This window comes from Echiichthys vipera, assembly GCF_963691815.1.
Source record: "Echiichthys vipera genome assembly, chromosome: 15".
NCBI classification, from domain to species: Eukaryota; Metazoa; Chordata; class Actinopteri; order Perciformes; family Trachinidae; genus Echiichthys; species Echiichthys vipera.
In genome coordinates this window covers 15,811,340-15,831,245 of record NC_139840.1, presented here as the reverse complement: position 1 = coordinate 15,831,245, position 19,906 = coordinate 15,811,340, and the positions used below count along the sequence as shown (strand labels likewise).

Sequence of the window (19,906 nt, the reverse complement as noted above, 5' to 3'; positions counted from 1 at the left end):
GTGATCCCACATACTGCAAGTGACTGGAAAAGGTGTTGCATTTGCCTCACTCTGGAAATACTGTGGGATGTTTGTTTGTTTGTTTTTTTTTAAATAATTTTGGACGTGTAGAGGACATGACAGGCTTCCTAGGCTTATTGCCAAAGACTGTTGAGTGGTGGTTATGTATGAGCATGTGTGTGCACCCGATTGTGTGTTTGTGTGTGTATACGTGTGTGTGTGTGTGTGTGTGTGTGTGTGTGTGTGTGTGTGTGTCTGTGTGTGTGTGTGTGTGTGTGTGTGTGTGTGTGTGTGTGTGTGTGTGTGTGTGTGTGTGTTGTGACTTTGAAGTTTATAGTGGAAGTGTGGCAAAGTAAGTCACTCTCACTCTGATTTCCCAGGTGAGGGTGAAGGCAGCTGCACTGAACGATATACACAACATTACCTTAAAGAAGTAAGAGAGGCAGTTAGTAGTTTAGGTAGTTTTGAATTCACATTTAACTTTATCTTGTCAAATGGGAATACTTGGAGAGAATACAATCACTGTGAGGTCCTGGTTTTGATTTAAATCTATCCAAAGAAACCCTGACATGAAAAGTTTCAGGAGCCCCTGCCTTTGGAGTACTTCTGTAAAGGAGCTATCCCTGGTGCTGAACCGCGCTGCTTGTCTGGGGCCCTAAAAACACAATGCTGCCTCTCCAGGCCCCTAAAGTTTAATGACTTGATCCCTGCATTGTTCATTTTTTGGCCCGCTTCAGATGCAGCATTGGAACAGGCTCGTCTGCAAATATAGCTCAGTCTGGTAAAGTATCTGGACCCCCCCTTCTCTCTCTCTCGGGCTGAACTGCCAGCAGCTGCCAGCAGCTATACCCGCAAAACACAAAACTCGGGACAGATGCGGGAGCACAAGGGGCACTGCAGACTCGGAAGATGTTACTCACACAGTCGAGTGGCCAATGGAACCATTCCACCCCAACCCCCCTCCCCTCCCCTCTCTCTCTCTATATCTCCCCCGTTTTCTTTTTTTTCATCACTCAAGAGAGAAAGCATGCAAAGCGAAGGTAGCTGCAAAAGCTATGGTGCTATGTTCGTCTCTCACCGTTGGTGATAGTGGTCGACTTCGATCGTTGTCCACAGAAACACTGCAGCATATGCGCTCCTTTCTGAAGGAATGGCCTCAGAATCCTCATTGATTTGGGTTGATGGGAGCCTTCCTCAATCCAAACAATCGGACAACGCTATCACAACACAGCAGGGTCAGGCAGCATAGCATAGCCGGCCAGCCAGCCTCTCTCTATAGGCTCACAGCAGCCCTCAAAACGCCGGAAGGGCACAGTCTGCAGGACAAATTACGCTAAAACGAGGCATCTTGAGTGATCCTCTCTCTCTCTTTCTCTCTCTCTCTCTCTCTCTCTCTCTCTCTCTGTCTCTTCCTCTAGCACTATCTCTCTCTGTCTATTATCTTCTCGTCCACCGACGGTCATTCGCGTTCACGGCGCACTCCTCTTCCGCCACGACAGGCAACGCAAGGACGTTACAATGTGCTCTTAATTGTACATCGCCTCCCCTCCCTCTTGCCTCCGCGTCTTTACCAGCAGCGGACGTAATAGCAGAAACGGGAGAGAGAGAGAGATTTGTAGGAGAGGGAGGGCGAGAGGGGAGCATGCACGCCAAAGTTAAACTGCAGGGGTAAAGTGGCAGGCCGGCCACGAGTGAGGTAATGCGGAGCTGACAGTAAAGGCGACGATCTGACGCTGGCTGCACAGATGTTGGAATCCAGTAGGCAATAGTTTTTCTTTTCTTTTTTCTCCGCCCCCCCCAACCCCCCCAAGACCCTTTGGGTGCAAGCGGGTAACGCAGCGCCAACGTCAGCTGCAGCCTATCGCTTTAAAGAGAAGGTGTTTTCCTAATGCGATGATGATAGTAGGCCTAACACAAAGTTGATGTCACTGCGTTATGGAAGCTCAGGTGTCAACATAGTCAGCTCAGTGTCCGGCCAGTGCGGCCACCAAAAGTGTATTAAGAGGAAATTTAAAAAAAAAAATGACATTATACCCAAGAATTACAGCTTCTCCAACTGCATCCATAACGCACATGCATGCTGATATAAAGTAGTTGTGTGATATATGAGTGAATACAGTTGATCAGCACTTTATCCTGAGGAACAAGGCAAAGTGGTCACTTGTTGACAGTTTACAAGTAGAACATCTTCAAGTAAAAGTATGTAGCCTATTATACCTACACTTGGATTTTCATTGTTATAGTTGGTCAAGGTGGAGACCATTTGAACAATTTTTGATCTGCAACAATACATCATAAGTTCTAACATATTTTTCAGGTAAAATCTAAATTTGTAAAGTAGCTAACTAAAGTCTGATGATAATAATATTATATACTGATAATAATGCAATAGAGTAAAAAGTACATACACGTTGATACATTTATTATACAAGATGCATAAAGTAGATTGTGGAACTTTGAAGTACTTCACTTGATTAAGTACTTAAAGGTTTACTTACCACTGTTTGTGTATCTGCTTTAACTACATTTCTCAGTGAATAGGCAAGCACTTTTCAAAATAAAAGTCGTCATCATCATCATCATCATCATCATCAAGGAACAAATAATTAAGCAGGCAGGATAGGAACACGTAGCCTACAATAACAACAAAATAGAATCAATACAAAAATAAAAGGTTTAATTGCAAATTATTGCAATTATAATAGTGTAAGTATAAAGTATTGCTCAATACTTTTAGGAGTGAATGGAATCAACAATAATCGTTGGAGCATCACAGAAAAACATGTTCCACAAAATGTGATCCCAAATGTATGGTGTTCACAAATATGTGCGTTATCTTCACTCTAATTTCCTTTAAATGTATTCTAAACATCTTTTTTTGTTTACTTATCATGATCCAAAAGACAACACTGAAAATCCCACTATGCATTTTGGGCCAGTTTATGAAGAGTGTTGCACTGAGTTGTTAGAAAAGCAAAGCAATGTGCAACTTTCTACTCTAGGGGGTGCCATAACATAAAGCACTAAGAATAAAAGCAGATGCAGAGAAACCGAGATGACCATGTAGCAGCGAGAGGATGAGAGAAAATGAGACAAAGTCTTTAAAGTGTTCAGATTCACTGAAAGAGAAAACAAAAATGTTGGGATTTGCTATGTGCCGACACATTGCTGTTCTTGACACTGCACAAGCTCTGCAGCATTCATTTATCGCACTGCTGTATTTAAAGTATTTTACTCTATATCTAATATGTTCCTGGGCTCATATAACCTTGCACCACAAGGACAACCAATATGGCACCAACTACCTTGGGAACATGCCCTCACTATGTGTAATGTATACAATGTACATAACAGGACGTTTTAGGTCAGCAAAATGCTTCAACAACAGCATCCATGCAAATAAGGAGAGGTCAAAGGGGTGAAACAAGAGAATGAGTGGATGGGAGAGAGGAAGGGAGCTGGCATCAGACCCAGAGTTACAGATATGGTGATGGTGCTGTATATTCAGCTCCAACTATTGTCCCACTGCAGAGCCAATCACCAGTGGGAGTAATAGAAAGAAAGAGAGAGAGAAAAAGAGAGAGAGAGGGAGAGAGAGAGAGAGAGAAAGAGAGAGAGAGAAAGAGAGATAGAGAAAGAGAGAGAGTTGATATTTAAACTCAACGCCCAAACAAATACACCTTCAGAGCGTTAGCATGTGCCAGATTTACAGTTCCTCTCGCTCCTTCTGCCTTTCTCTTAATACATCCACGGTCTCTCCCCTGTCCTGTGCATACGCTTGAACGGAATAGTGTTGTGTGGCTTGGTCTGAGCTCTGTCTTTTTTTTCAGTGGAAACAAAGAACAGACAGCTAGCGGATCACAAGTAAATATTTGCCTAATTAGATTATTTTCTAAAGTGTATTGGACTCTCCCTTTAAAACTGCAGTAGGTAACTTTTTTTTAAAATCATTTTTTGTCATATTTGCTTAAACTGTCACTATATGCTGACAGTGATTTTTTTAAAAAGCATGTTACTGTGCCTCTTCCTGGCGCTCCTCATGGCAAATGCGAGATTCCACCTCACCTGAAGGAAAACAACCAATCGGAGCCGAGCCAATGTCTAATGTATTGTCAATGACTGTTAGTGAACTAGGCAGCAAGGATCAAATCTAAAATATAAGAATACTCCTCGACTCTGAAAGTTTGTGACCCCGCGGCCATGTCAGGCCAAAACCAAGCACTGTCCAAGCACACACTTTTATCATTTTTGCGGTACACTAAAATGTTTCTGAAAACATCCGAGACAGGAAATAAACAATGCGGTGACAGAGTCTTTATTCATATTTGAAAAGCGCCTTAGTCAGTTGTCTAAAATATAGTTTCTTAAAACCAAGTCCTTCACAATGGCTGCTTAAAGACAAAGAAGCTCAACTACCCATGTAAAGAAGGGCTCAAGATACAGATACTGGTTAAGGGTAAGTGATAGGAAGATATGCCCATTTCTCTAATCGGCACATAATGCAATTAAGCACCGATCTGTGTCATATAATTAATACAGCATACTGTAAACTGGCAGATAGGTTATAGCACAATTCTCTCCCTCTCTCTGGTAAGCCTACTTAACTCATTTTAGTTTCCTTTATAGCTGCCTTATACTATCTAATGGATAATGTTGTATCTGCATCATTTCTGTGCCCCTCTCTTCTCTCAGCTGGCTGTGGCTGAGCAGTATTTCAGACACTTTACCTTGACCACAAAAGGTTGTGCCCTGTCTGTATTTGAGCAAACTCAGAACTATCTGTGATGACACTGTGGAAAGATACAAAACCAGCCAGCTCTCATTTCACCATCCTATACACTGTATGTCAACAGAAGCAGGGGAAAAAAATGTTCACCTTGTAAGGTGATACCCGCTTTGAATGGAACTGCAATGGAAATGAATCATCTTGTCGAACGCTAAAAGAAGAAAAACAGATGTCCGTTTTGGAAAAGTAAATACAAATTAGGAATTCAATGTCCTTTCCCTTCCAGATCGTTTCATTTAAAGGAAAAAAAGTTGTGTGCTTTTAATTTAATACTTTAATTTAATTTATTATTTGTCATCTAATAAGAAGGTTGTTTGTTTGTTTCTGCATTTGCAAGGAAAAAAACGTTATAAATTAATTAAAGTCAACCCAACAATTGTTTTGATGGCTCCATCATTACAAATCCATGCTGTGCAGCCAAGCATTGGCATCATTACACAGATGTATGTATAAAACATTGTGCAACACATCTAGAATATTCTACTTGACTTTCCATACAGTGCAGCCATTACACTGCTTTAGATTTTAGAGAAAGTATATAGCTTTAATAAAGTATTAAGTGGAGACACTACAAGTGAAACTTCCCCAGTTGAATATTTACATTAAAGGTTGAATATGTAGAATCTTTATTAAAAGCTATATTTTGCTACAAAAATATATATAATACACCCATGGGGCGTTTGAGGGGTACAGAATAAAAGTATTGCTTTTCCATAAAAAAAATATTTATTCTGAATTAATATTTTTTAAAGTTTTTGACAGGTTCGACAATGACAATGACAACGACGGCCGGCATTGGGAGTTGCCAGGGTTGTCTGTTGTTGGGCGCAGCTACTGTAGGCTGGAACTGGGTGAAATGGAGTTTTCCAATCCTGCAGCTGCTTCTGAGCCTCAGCGAAGGGGGCGTTATTTGTCGCTGCAGCTGAGTGAGCGGAGACAGGCAAAAACTAGAGTCAGTGTAGGCCAAGCATTCACTCGATGAGATAAAGCAGTTCAACGGCATTAAAACGCACGCCCAAATGGCTACTTAGCTGTAGCAGTAACGGCTAACGGTAACTGTCAGTCAAACTCCTCCGGTCTCCTGTAGGCTACTGGACCTGGCAACAAGACTGATGGAATTATTTTTTGTCTTTGCAATTGCGATCTTGAGACATGGCGGCGTTCTGCTCATCCTCCATATTCAACCTTTAAGAAAAATATTTTTGCCAAATCGTATGGGTAAAGCCCAGAGTAGGTAACTTTCTATATGGTTTTGTCATATTTGTTGAAACTGTCACCATATCCTGATGGCACTATGAGACGGATAATTCCTCTGCCTCCACATGGTGTCCCTAATGTCATTTTCAAGATTCCACCGCACCTAAATGGTACATTAAAATGTGTTTCTGAAAACAATTAATGCCAGAAATTTGCTATACAGTAACAGAATCTTGAATCGTATTTGATATATAGTTTGATTGGAGTTCAGGGGCAGTCATTGACACTGCTTCAAATACTGCTCGGCCCTGATCGGTAATCTCGCAGATGCCATTGGGGGCACTAGGTGGAGGCAGAGGAACATGATTTTTTCACAGATTATATGTAGTACTGTCAGGATGTAGTAACAGTTTCAGCAAATATGACAAAACAAACAAACCTTTAAATATGCAAATGAAGTATTCTCTATTGCTAACACAAACACAAATAAACAATGTCGAGTAAAATAAACACCGAAATGTGTATTTTGGTTGTCTTTCCACTAGTCTAAAAAGACATGGTATGAAAGCAAAATACCCCAAAATTGACCAGTGCATGGAAAAACTTTGCTTTTGTCTGTGGAAACACTATATACAATATAGACAGTAACGTGAGTTTGACCGACACTGATTTTTTATTTTTTTATTTTTTTTACAGCATATACGGTTTACAAACTGTGAAAACTACTCCATGTGTAAAATAACTATGCGGGAGACGAGGAAGAAATGTAAACTATATGTCATTTGATTGGAACTAAGACACGTAATACGAATAAATGGCCTTTAAAATGCTTCAAATTTCCAAACTTCTGCAACAAGTGAAAATGTATTGGCATCTGTTGAACTAAATTCTATAAGTTTTAGTTTTAATGTTCAGCTACAACAGAGAAAAAAAGACCTTTGATTCAGTAGAAGTGAGTAACATAAACATACACTTTGTTGTACAACAGCCCTGAGTCCCTGCTGATGGCAACTACCATTGCTGAATTATCATAAAGCATTCTCATATTCTAGAGCTAAAGCAATGTCTGCGTTGCCTAAATCAGCAAAACTGTTGAAAAAATGACAAGTGTGCAAACTTGAGGTTAGTGGCTCAATCTGAGTACAACACAGCAACATGATACCTGTCACATAAAGTATCAGCATCACAATATTAAAGACGCAACTAGCCTTAACATTTCTCCTATTATGGAAACAAACAGGAGGATTTTATTGTATCTTATATATATTTTATTTAATGGGCCTGCTGTATAGCCATGTATAATTAATTAATTAATTTAGTGTTGTTTATTTAGAATTTAGTGACCACTATGCGTGAAAGATTTAAATCATGCGAAAGCCAAGGCTGCAAATAGGAATAATAGGTTGCTGTCGTGTGCATGACAGAGAAAGACGGGATTTAAAAATGAGGAGAGTTAGGGGGGTCGGGGGTTAGAGATGTGCGAAATGAATCAGCAACACTAAACAGCTGTGTGTACATGTTTGTGAAGAGCCTTTCTGAAAGAGGAGTGCACATGAGAGTATGGCAAGTGAGGAACTTCACATACAAACAGTGCATTCCTCCTTCTCAGTACATTGTGTTAAGTATTCCTATGCTGGAATATCAATCCCAGGTTTCTATGTGGTAATTTAATTAAACACATATTAATTAATTATGGATATGCACCATGCAAACACAGTGACAGCATCACTTTAAAACAAGCTTTTTACACAGGGGACCTCTTCAAAACAGGGCCTCAAGATCAGGTAATAGAACAGGACCATCCTTAAGTTCCTGTATGTCGGTTGATGCTTTGGCGGTGCATCATTTTATATTCCCAAACAGAATAACTAATTACTGAAGCACTTAAAAAAGTGATAAATATAACAGGAAATACTGTACATATGAAACAAATAAGTTAATAAATAAGCCTTGCTGTCATCACACACTGAATCGCAAAAACGCACACACTATGCAAAGTGCTGGTTTGGAAGATACCTCATCCTGTGAGGTCAGACTGATGTACTATATTGAGATAATGTTGGCTTTTTAATGTGAATCATCCTGTTATCTATATGTTTAATGTTTGCGCAGTTTAACAAAGCTCTATTGAACAGAGATGAAAGAAAACAAAACACAAAGTTCAAATAAGATAACGTGAATCTAGGTTAATCATAAAGTTACTGTACACTCCACTTCTGCTGAAATACAACACAGGATGCAAAGGTGCTCTGGTGGGAATCATTAACATCCACGGATAATAATACACATTATGAATGACAGTAAAGTATGAAGCATTTCATATTTGTTGTATAGTGAACACTTCATTTCCCATGTGTGAGATCAATAAACAAGGGCATTAACTCTGCAGATAGAATATGGATTTAAGAAGGATGAGTCAGGTTTACAGCCTAAAGTTACCTTGACATTTAGGCTACTGTCTACCCCGTGACTTCTGTATGTTTGCTTTACTGCAGTATTTTTTTCATTTTATTTTTTTGCTTTACTGTTAATTTTGGGTAAAACAGATCAGGGTGACCATGAGCGAGAAGGTTACCCCACTTAAACAAGGGCATGCTGTCCCTTATTCAAATAAATTTGAAGAGGGGAATATGGCTGGTTTGTGCTTTCACCCAAATCATCATCAAACTACCCTGTAACACCACCGCAACCAGGCGTTTTAGAGTGACTTACACATGTTAAGCTGCGTGTGGACAAGCACAAGGCAGCATAGTTCGTTCATGCAGCACTCTATCCTCTAAATAACAGCCTCTATAGCCCATTACTGAGAGTTGAAAAGCTTTGTCAACAACACGCATGCTGATTGTTGAGGCCACGCCGCACCACCCCTGCACGGAGAACAGCAGCACATTCATCTCCGGGGGAAAAAAAGTGGAGAGCCAGCAGTTTTTGTCTAAATCAGCTGACAGCACTGATCGAGTAAACGAAAGCTCCATCAGGGAGACTAAAGCCGTTTACCATGCGCAGCACTGGAGGGGCGAAAATGCAGGCCTAATGTTTGCACAAGGTGCAATTAAGGTGCTTTTTTTTTTCAATACATTATGGACTATCTGTGTCGATACTTTATTATGTACCCAGTGCTGGAGAGGTGTGAGGTGCTGAACGGAGAGTGGAGGCGGTAGAATGAGCGATGACGCCGGGATACAGCAGCAGCAGCAGCAGCAGCAGCATCGCGATGCAGCAGCGGAGCATGTGCTGATCTGTGGCCGGTTAACGCACATGTACAGTAGCATCAAGCTCAAGTTCGAACGCAGGCTATTGAAGTGCATTCCTGCTCCGTCACATGTGGTGTCCTGATGCAGGTAGCATATAATAAAAAGTTGAGTATTTTTGTGTTCCGCAGTCCACACAAATAAACAACGCTACGTCCCCCCTCCTCCCCAAAAAGCACAACTAAACACCACAACAAAATGAGCTCATAACTTATTCATACACAAGCACGTGGAAGTTTCTTACCGGCGTTTTTATCACCCATGTCCCCTTGCGGTGCTGAAGTTGACTGCCGTACGGATGGGGATGGATAATATGGACTGGTTGGAATAAATCGCTTCTTCAGTTGGGACAGCCGAGCAGAGAGGGAGGCAAGTTGTTTGTTTCAAGTAATTAATTGCAAAAAAATAGCTCTTTCAGGGACTCACCCCCTAAAGCGCACGCGAGTGACACCAAATGCAGAGGTCCTCGGTGAGCTCGTGCTTACCCCTTCCCTTCGTGTTTGCAAGAGTTTCTGAGTCAGGTGGACTGAGAGCTCAGGTAAAGAATGAGAGGGGTGTGTGTGTGTGTGTGTGTGTGTGTGTGTGTGTGTGTGTGTGTGTGTGTGTGTGTGTGTGTGTGTGTTGCAGGGGAGAGTGGATGCAGGGTGTGCATTGTGTCTTGATGCAGGAGTGTTTAGGCTACAGTCAGGAGCTTTTCAGTCACTGTTGTGCTGAAATGCTGATAAAACACTGTTATTTTATAGATAAACAGTGATCAACGCTGTCTTTCTGTTCAAAATGTCTTTAAATGTTCGACTTTAGATGGGTGCCGATCATTCAAAAGAATGAATAAGAAAATATTTGTTCATATATGTGATTAAATGAGGGAATTCAGTTTTTGTTACCTTTTATTATCGTGCAAGACACCACACATTCATACAGACCAGAAAGCTGCTTATAAACAGTATATTTCAGATTTCTAGGCTTCCACGTGTGCAACAAAAGTCACAATTCTCATAAAACATATACTTTATAATACTGGAGAAATCAGGCAAAAAAACAATAATTGATCTTGCCTTCTTAGACTTTTGTCTTAAACCCAGCCATTTTCATTTCCATAATCTGTGTGTCATGGCCATTTCATGTTTATTATATTTATAATGTCATGTAATTTATTTGTCATATTAATTCATACAGTTCCTAATGAAATGTAATCATGTCAGTTCCTTCAGCGTGTGCATTGCATTATACATTAATAAATCAATATACTTTAGCACATGTCCCAATAAGGCCAGTGAGAGTATATTTGCAGGATAATACATTCCTTCTTGAAACCTAAATTCTGAAAAAAAAGTGAGTAAACTTTTTCATGTATTATTTTTTATTTTTAACCATTCTCTGCTGAATTTACAAAAATAAATCCACTTTTAGACAGAGAATAACTCCTGAGATGCTGCTTTAACATTACCTGAACATGTTTATGATGATACAATATGTTAATGAGGCTGCTGTATGAAGCCTACACCATTATGATGACTATTATGATGTGTCGTATACGGTTATATACAGTCATATACTGTGATTGTGCTGTATGCAGCAGATACTGTTGGGTTCAAGACTAATTTCCTTCAGGACAATAAACTCTATCTTATCTTACTTCCAGCCTAAATTGTTGAGCTCCGTCCTCACACACCTGCTGACCGCATACTGTACCATGTTGCTTTACCTCTCTGCAAAGGCAGATTATATTTTGAGAGACATCAATATTTAATGAATGAATCGGATCAATAGTTGTGTCCTGGCCATCTGACTCTTTATTGTGCTTGCTATTTGATTATACTGCAGTATAATTCTGACAGACATTATGTACAGTCTATACAATGACTGCTCTGTGCTTTCAGAATGAGCTGGCTGTTTCGTTGTAATGGGTTTGTGCCAAAAGATCTTGAGGAAGTTGTTTACTGTTGTTGAGTACTCAGCCTAGTGTGAAATGCCAGGTCAGACAAGTGTGTGCATAAGAGTGTGCCGCCCACATATGTATTCAAGTGCCCCTCTCATTCTGTAATGTCTAAGGGGTTTTAACCCCAAAACATAAAAACGTTGCACATATACAACTTTTTAAAAACAATTATAGAGAGGGGTTGACGCTGCCGTGCTGTGCGCTCTCCTCTGTGGCATTTTGGGTAAAATAAACAGGTCTTTGCAGTGGCTGCGTTATCTTAAATCCCATTCGGTGCCCACTTCACACAGCTTAGTGTCAATCAGCTGTGGACTGCTTCCCAAAAAATATCACAATACCTCGCTGACATCTGAGTCTCGAAATCTATGCAGGAAAGAGACGCAAAACAAGTCACAGTATGGTATTATCTAACTACCACATTGATCAGTGTCTTTGAAAACTCATCGTCAGCGTTCTGATGGGACGCTATGATAACAGCTAGGATTGCATTAGGTGTTATAAAAAGACTGTGCTGCTGGTATTAGATGTTTTTATCCTTTGGGCTGAAATAGAAGCCTCAAGGCCAAATGACGTTTAGCATCATGCGTCTGCCTGTGGATCCAAATGCACAGCACAAATATTGGCCCAAAATGTCAGAGACCCTTTATTATTCACTTTATCGCAACATAGTTGTAGTAAGATGAACGAGTGCCCTACGTCAAAGACAAGTTGTTCTGATTTCAGATACTTCCCGTCACATGACAGAGGTCTTACGACCCTGTTGCCGACACAGGCGAATGCTTTGGCGTCGGCTCACAGCAAATCGATAAGGGGGCCTGAAAGAGGACACCTCTGCTGGGGAAAAAATGCACTGCATTGATCAGAAAGGAACCTATAGTCCTCTACAGATACAGAGAAAGTGGCGTTGCATAACAGGCTGCAGCATCATACGGCTCTTTATCGAAATCCAACTAGCCTTTACCTAAATTAAATTCTGCAGCTGCTTAAATATTTATGATTGTCACCCTCTTTTCCGTCCACTCACCTCCCTTTCTGTTCACCTCTTTGGCCTCCCCTCCTCAATCTGTCCCGTGCTCGCTCCTATCACTGTCATCCCTCCCTCTCCTTCCCTGCTCTCTTCATCCCTCCTCTTCCTCCCCTCCCACAACTCCCTGTCCTCCCCTGCCCCAGACCTGCACCCATAGGATATCATCTAACTTGGCAGTATGTCCTTGTGTCCTACAGTGGCAAAGGCATATTGCTCTTCTTTCTTTGTACACTTTATCTTTGCCCTGAAACCTCTGCACTTTCCTGTATGACTATATCATTGCCAAACAGAAGTGAGATTGTATTACAATGTCCCCAACAGGATGCATTGTCTGCTTCAGTTAAGATTAATTATGTACCTGCTCCTCAACTTAATTTATTCTTTCCAGCTCTATTATGTAATTTCTCTTTGCAATATTGTGTATGTATAGCAAAAGTAGCCCAGCAAGTCAAGTGCAGATGCATTGTAGGAGAGCCCTAGTTCCTCCGCAGACACTGCAGTGCAGCCTTCTCACTGTAAATTCCTCCTTCTTCACCTATTTCTGGAGTCACTGGCAAGCTTGTGAGGAGTTTATCAAACTTGTCCAGGAGCCAATACCAGCACCTCATGCTATCAATACTGTTTAGTCCGACACTTCCACTACATTCTCTCTTGTCTTCAACAAAATTCCAGTGTGCTCACAGATGGAAAAAAATGTATTAAATTGTTACTAATATTTTGACATTGAAGAATGGTATATAAACCGTGCATCTCTATCTTCTTATTCTCTTCTGTGCTCAAAGCATTTACATTCTATTTTCACACAGTAATATTTAGTATGAATAAGAAACAGTTAATAATAAATAAATAATAATTTATAAATAATAAATAAAAAGAAAAACAGGTGAGGAGATGTTGGGCACACGCATGACTAAAAACATCTCGTTTACAGCACACACCAAAAAAAAAGCCCTTGAATACCCACCCAGGTGTTTTCACTCATTCTGGCTGATTAGTCCTTTGCTTGGGTTGAAGGTGGGCAGGGCTTTGATGAGAATTTGATGGGAATTTATGAGGTCATAAATGTCCCTCTACCAATAAGACTGATAAAGGTGTACTTTTTCCCGCCTTTACAGGTGAAACGGGAGACTTGGGAAGATGTCAATCAATCACAGTATACACACCCACACAGTCCTGAGAAGAGGTCTAATCATCCGGATTAACTGAAAACACCTGTGTGGATGTTCAGGGGCTTTAACGTTTATTTCGTTTCTTTCTTTAATTTTGGAAATCCATCTTCAGTGGTGGAATAAGTTATTAAACCCCTTACTTAAGTGAAATGATCAATGCAATAATGGAAAAATACTCTTTTACAAGTACAAGTCCTTGATTCAAAAATGTTTAATAAGTAAAATACAAAAGTTTTAAAAACAAACTGTATTTAAAGTATCAAAAGTAAAATTTCTCATAATGCAGAACTGTCCCTTTCAGAGTGTGATATTATTATATTATATTATTGGATTAATATCACTAAGGTCTGGTAGTTAATATATATCAACAGGCTTTGTTCACAGCAGACATTTTGACTTCTCACAGTTTGAAAAACAGGTGTTATTGACGACATTTACGATGTCTCTGTTCTATTCTGTTGTCCCTGTAAGTCTTAACAGTGGGAGAGTGAACCAGCATGAACAATAACCAGGCCCTGAAACTGAAGCAGCTAAATGGAAGTCCGCCATCATTAAGTTTAATATTTACACATTTGCTTTTACTATTGGGTCAAATGGTGTACTGTGAAAAAAAGGCCTATGCATCCAAACTGTTTACTAGTTATCCATAGTTACAGGCTGTCAAATAAATGTGGTTGAGTAAAAAGTAATGTGGTGGAGTTGAAAATAGCACAGGACTGAAAGACAAGTACCTCAAAACTGTCCTTAAGTTAATTACATCAGCAAAATACTTTCCACCAATGACTGGAAAGACCCCAAGTATTTGACAAATCTGTACTTTAATCCACCACTAGAGGGAAGTGAAGTGCTACCTGGACAAATCCAAAGATGTTGTAGTGACTGCACAACACAGGCCCATGCTGAATTCTTCTCATTATGCATACACATTTACTACATATTTGTTTAGATTATATTTACATTTAGTTTACTTATTTGTAAATACTGTCTACACAATGTAGATGTTTTGCTTAATTTATATTTTATTATGTTGATATTTTAACCCCTTTTAGCTATAAACTATGAGCCTATAGAAAAGTCCTAAACCTCTAGAGGGCGTGCTATTACAACAGAACTGGAAAAACAGAATTAATTTCTCCTAACAGTGTGTTAGTTTATGCACATGTTAAACTCTTATCCAAATATGTTTTAATTTTACAGTAAAATGACTTTGTTACTAGGGGAGGAACAAAGGCATGCCCCCATCTTACCCTTCTATTGCATGGGTTATGTCTAATAAGTTACTTTAGGGGATTTATGTACAGTATATATCTTTATCGTTTATACTTGACAATATATTGTGCACATGACATTGCAGCAAATAGATAACAGTATATTTCTCCATTATTTACCCCTCCTAAAAGCCTACTCTTTGTTACATTGCAAGTGGAAGTCGGAAGTCGGAGCTTTTAGAGGAGCCCTTGAACGCAGCATTAGCTCTAGTCGGTCAGTGGGACGGGCTTCCGTCAGGAGGTCATCACAAACATGGCGTGGCGAGGATGTGTAGTGAAATGGGCCAAAACAGAGTTCATAAGATGCACCAACACTACTTCACGAAGCCCCAGGTGAGCAGAAGTAAAGCGTGTGCTTCTGCGTGCGTCTGCGTCTGTCTGTGTGTCTGTGTGTCTGTGTTTTCTAGAGCTGCAGTGTGTGATTACCGATTACCTAACTGTTACGACTGTCATTGTAAAGAGATCCACGGGGCGGAAGACAGCTGTGTTTTCGTCTGTTTACAGTGAAAATGCACAACAACCGTCCGTGTTATCTGTATCTGACTTCAATGGGCGGAGGTGTTCAGGCAGCTTAATTAATGTCCCGCTTTCCCTACTGCCTAATGTTTACTAATATTATATCTATATCCCAATAAATGAATCAAATGTTTTGACCAATAGGGATAGGGCCTAGTACATTTAAAGTTAAGTCATGAGGCCTTGATCCCATGCATGCTACTCACCTAGAAAATAACCACAATTATGAATTATACACAGATGGTGCTTGAAATTAGCGAATCAGGAAAAACAAAAGGGTGTTGCTCATGGTTATACTTACATTGTGCACTCTTGTTACTAATAGCAACTATTTTGATAACCGATTAATCATGTGACCTAATGTTTTCTTGCAAGAAACAGCGAATATTGGTGCAGCTTCTGTTATAAGGATTTTTTTTTCGTATTATGTGATAGTAAACTAAAGATGTTTGAGTTTCAGAATGTAAAACCATCCATGTGAAGACATCACTGTGAACTATAGGAAATTGTGTACTTTTTTCGCTCTTTTTGACATTTCAAAGACCAAGCAATGACTCAGTATGAAAATAATCAGTAGTTTCAGCAGGACAAAAGGTGAATCAACATCTCAAGAAATATGAACATAATATGAAGCTTTTTCACTGCAGGGTTGTATTTTTTCCCCTTGTACCCTGAAGTTGTTAATGTTATTCTGTGTAGTTACCAAAGTTTTACATAATTGTTTATACACATTTTATGTATTACCATACTTTTTACATTGTAGTCAGCAGGAAGCCAAGTAAGAAAACTGAAAGCAAACGCAACAGCGCAGCCTGAAAGGTCCTGTCACCGCGCTGCTCTCCACAACAAACAGAACCCCATATGATATAGGCTTTCTATCACATATCTAATGAGCTTCACCATTAATAAATCTGAGGAAGCAACCCCACATTTTAGTGAATTTCAACTAACTCGTAATGGTCATAAGTGTGATCCAGTCTTTAGAACAAGGTGTGCTGTATTTTTCCAGTTCCTTAGCATAATACTGCAAGAGCTAACCCAAACTGTGCTTTTGTAAGTCCAGCCGGTAGAACAGATTTGTCCCCAAGGAGGCAAAAGGCATGGCGTGCTTTGCAAGGGGCTCATCCAAACACTCCTCAATTAAGCTATCTGTAAACTAGTTTTAATACTGTGTCTACATTTTTTATTTTTGTAAGACTGAGCCTCCACAACCAACAGAGGTGCGGTTTCCGTCGGGAAGCCAAAAGGCCGGATACAAAGAAAGGAAATGTCACCCAAGAAACAAAAGCTTCACCTTCTGAGGCTGGCACACCAGGACCCCCACCTCCTCCCAAAGTCCCCAGGCCGACACTTTTAAAACCGCTGATGTTCACAGTAGGGGTAGGTCCTCTCATTCCTCTACCAGAATTAGAAAATAAGGTATGAGAGAACACTATGAGGGCGTTGGTTGTTGTCTGACTCCATGTCAGTTTACAGGATGCTCATTTGGCGCGGCGGCAATTCTGCAATATGAGACCCTGAAGTCAAAAGTTCAGACTGCAAAAGATGAAGAGGAGTCAGAAAAACTCTTACAGGTGAGGTTTTAATGATTGTTGTTTTAACTACTGCTGTCAATGTATATCATCGATGAAACTAACGGGCTGCATACGATGAATCAGTGAACTATTGATATATCACCAGGGGTCTCAGGACATGGCGTACTGGCACAATTGGTGGAACCAGCTGTCAGGGTTCCAGAAACAGCTCATCCTCCTGATGTCCATGGTGGATGACTTCTGGAGCAGTCTCACAGAGGGACAGAAGACTGTTACCGGTAACTTATTCTGCACACATAGACTTATTTTGTTCCTGTGTTTCTTCAACTTGAATGGCTAGCATCAACATCATTACATGTGTGTAATATACTCCCACATTTCTTCATGTATATTCACAAGCTTTCCTTATGACGGTTTTTCAGGCATCATTGCAGTAAACGTTGTAGTCCTGTGTTGCTGGCGGATCCCTTCAATGCAAAGAAGCATGCTCAAGTACTTCACGTCCAACCCAGCCTCCAGTGAGTATGAATGTTTACCAGTTTAAAAGAAAGGAGATTATTAAATAAATAACACAAAGTACTTACACAAGAGAGCAATGAGTCTCTAGTGTAAAATTTTGCAGCTGATTCCACCGGCCACGATCAAATTCTCCGTTCTGTCCACCCCTCCCCCCAACCCCACCCACCAGAAACACGGTGCCTTCCCATGGTCCTGTCCTCCTTCAGCCACTACTCCATTATCCACATGGTGGCAAACATGTACGTCCTGTGGACATTCTCATCAGGGATCGTCTCTCTCTTAGGGAGGGAGCAGTTTCTTGCAGTCTACCTGTCTGCTGGTGAGTCAAATAAAAAAATAGGACTGGGGTCTGAATTGAATAATCCAGTATTGAAACAGCATTGAATCCAAATCCCTTTTAATCTGTTGCAGAATCTAGGTTTTAAGTAGTACAAGTTAATAACCTTCTCTTTAAGACATCAAATTAAACCACAGACATTTAGAAAACTTAAAAACATGACAACTATAACAACGTCTCAATCATAATGTGTATTTTCAGGTGTGATTTCCACTATGGTCAGCTACTTCTGTAAAACTGCCTCTGGACGTCTCCATCCATCATTAGGAGCGGTAAGATATTTGTTAAAATCTTAATACAGCTAAACCCAAAGTAATCCGGTCATTCTAATGTTTTGACCTGTCTTTTGTGTGATCCATAGTCAGGTGCTGTCATGGCAGTACTTGCTGCAGTCTGTGCAAAAGTGCCAGAGGCCAAATTAGGCATAATCTTCCTCCCGATGATCACTTTCACAGCAGGAAATGTAAGTGATGCACAGTATGTGCGTGCATTTGTGTGTGTGCATTCCCTGCCTTGGGTGTGTGCACTATATATTGGTATGTAGATACAAACCTCTTAAGTGTAATGTGAATTCAACCATTTGGCAATTCATACATTTAATAGGGTATTGACATTCACGTGTTGTGTTTTCGCTGCAGGCAAGCGATGTAAATCTATGCATGAGCGAAAGGGACAAATTCCAGTGTGTGTGAGTGAATGTGTAAGTATGCATGAATGAACGCATGGTAGAGAGATAGTTGATCGTTTGGTATGGCACATTATGTGTAACTTCAGGTTCATGTTTTTGGACTGTTTAGGCTCTGAAAGCGCTCATTGCCATAGATACAGCAGGTCTGATACTGGGATGGCGGTTGTTTGACCATGCAGCTCACCTTGGAGGAGCCCTCTTTGGAGTGTGAGTGTCCAATAATCAGTTTCATTGAAATGTATAATGGAGTGTATTTAAGGCTTTCATTAAGAAAAAAGGGGCAAAAACTCTACAGGTAATGCATTGTTGATGTGTTTGGAGATGTATTGGAGAATAATGCCCTTGAGTCTAACTTTTATCCTCAAAATCCATAATATACAGTTAAGAGCAGAAAGGTTTGGGGTTAGGCGCAAATTGTAAGAAATAATACAGTGAAAGAGTCAAAAGTATTCGTGTTGCTGAGGTTCAAAGTTCATCTTGACAGTGGATGAGAAAATCTCACCACAAGGTCCATTTAGTAGGTCCTCTGGAGCTTTTGATCATATCACATGATCTTAACCAGCCTAGAAGATGACTTTTAAGGTCCTTTTAATTGCTCAGATTTTTATTTTATTTATTTTAAGATCTTTAATTCCTTTTAATTTAAAAAGATGGTCATAGGATTCAGACTGCTACTAAATAGACCTAGTGGTCCACAATTCTTACTAGCTGTTTCAGGATCTTTCAAACACATCAGCATCATCACCTGCTGTTATCATGAAACACTGTAAAGATAACTATATGTAATAATACATTGTTGCTCAGTTAGTCTCACATATAATAATCATAATATGATTTTATTATTAGTGTTCTAGTTATTGTTGTAGCTTTATGCTACTGACAGTGGCGTAAACCATTTCACAGGATGTTATTTTGTATTATGTGGTTTTGTAGTATCCAAAAACATTTTAACTGTCTCTGCGTCCTGTCCTACAGATGGTATGTGGCATACGGTCACAAACTGATTTGGAGGAAGAGGGAGCCTCTTGTGAAGTTGTGGCATGACGTGCGTTCGGCAGGTGCCGGTGGATCCAGGCCAGGAGGTGGGCCTGGGGTCAGTGGTGGTGGTAGTGGACCTGGACCACAATGAGACTCTGCAAGATCTCTCAGATCTTTTTTTTTCTTTTTTTTTTAAAGAAGAAGTCCACAGTTACACCAGAATATGCAAGTACACTTTTATTCACCAAGAGGGAATTGAGCGTTTTTGTTTATTAATAAAAATAGTTTATCAAACAAGGTTAGTAATGAGCATTAACTGATTTAATGTTAGGCAGAGACCTGAAAAACGGGTTAGACCTCACACCTGGTGTTGCAGTCCAGGTGTTTACTTATAGATGCTACAAGTAAGCCCTTCAAGCTACAGAATGAAAATGTCATCACTCTCCTACCTCTTGCTAATCTGAAGATGTTTAACCTTCAGCCTTCATGTTGGCTTTGTCCTGATCGTATTTCTGAAAGCAATTGTAGAGGCCTGGGTAGACCAGAGTGCTGATGCAATTTAGTAATTGAATCATTTGTAATATACAGTCCTATGGGCTGGTCTTATGTTGCTATTAAAACTGGAGTTTCAACAATCAGAGTTATACATTTATATTTTTGTTTAACAAAAGGGAGCATTCATTAAAACAAGGTAAG

At 40.0% G+C, this 19,906-nt stretch overlaps 2 protein-coding genes across 2 annotated transcripts in view; one reads left to right on the top strand and one right to left on the bottom strand.

Annotated features, from left to right (window-relative positions):
- fgf12a (fibroblast growth factor 12a) overlaps positions 1-1,211 on the bottom strand; it is a gene marked incomplete at its 5' end in the record, with an annotated part of 28,662 nt that extends 27,451 nt beyond the window's left edge. The window contains one exon of the mRNA XM_083928953.1: positions 1,079-1,211. Within this exon, the coding sequence (XP_083785079.1) occupies positions 1,079-1,169 (91 nt within the window). The remainder of the gene's footprint in view (positions 1-1,078) is intronic.
- Positions 1,212-14,863: 13,652 nt separating this feature from the next.
- parla (presenilin associated, rhomboid-like a) lies at positions 14,864-19,896 on the top strand. Its single transcript, XM_083927707.1, has 10 exons — positions 14,864-14,970; positions 16,350-16,533; positions 16,623-16,727; positions 16,834-16,966; positions 17,111-17,206; positions 17,377-17,526; positions 17,746-17,816; positions 17,906-18,007; positions 18,342-18,439; positions 19,208-19,896. Exons 1-10 carry the CDS (start codon positions 14,891-14,893, stop codon positions 19,359-19,361), a joined length of 1,173 nt encoding a protein of 390 aa, XP_083783833.1. The 5' UTR covers positions 14,864-14,890; the 3' UTR covers positions 19,362-19,896.
- Positions 19,897-19,906: the final 10 nt, after the last annotated feature.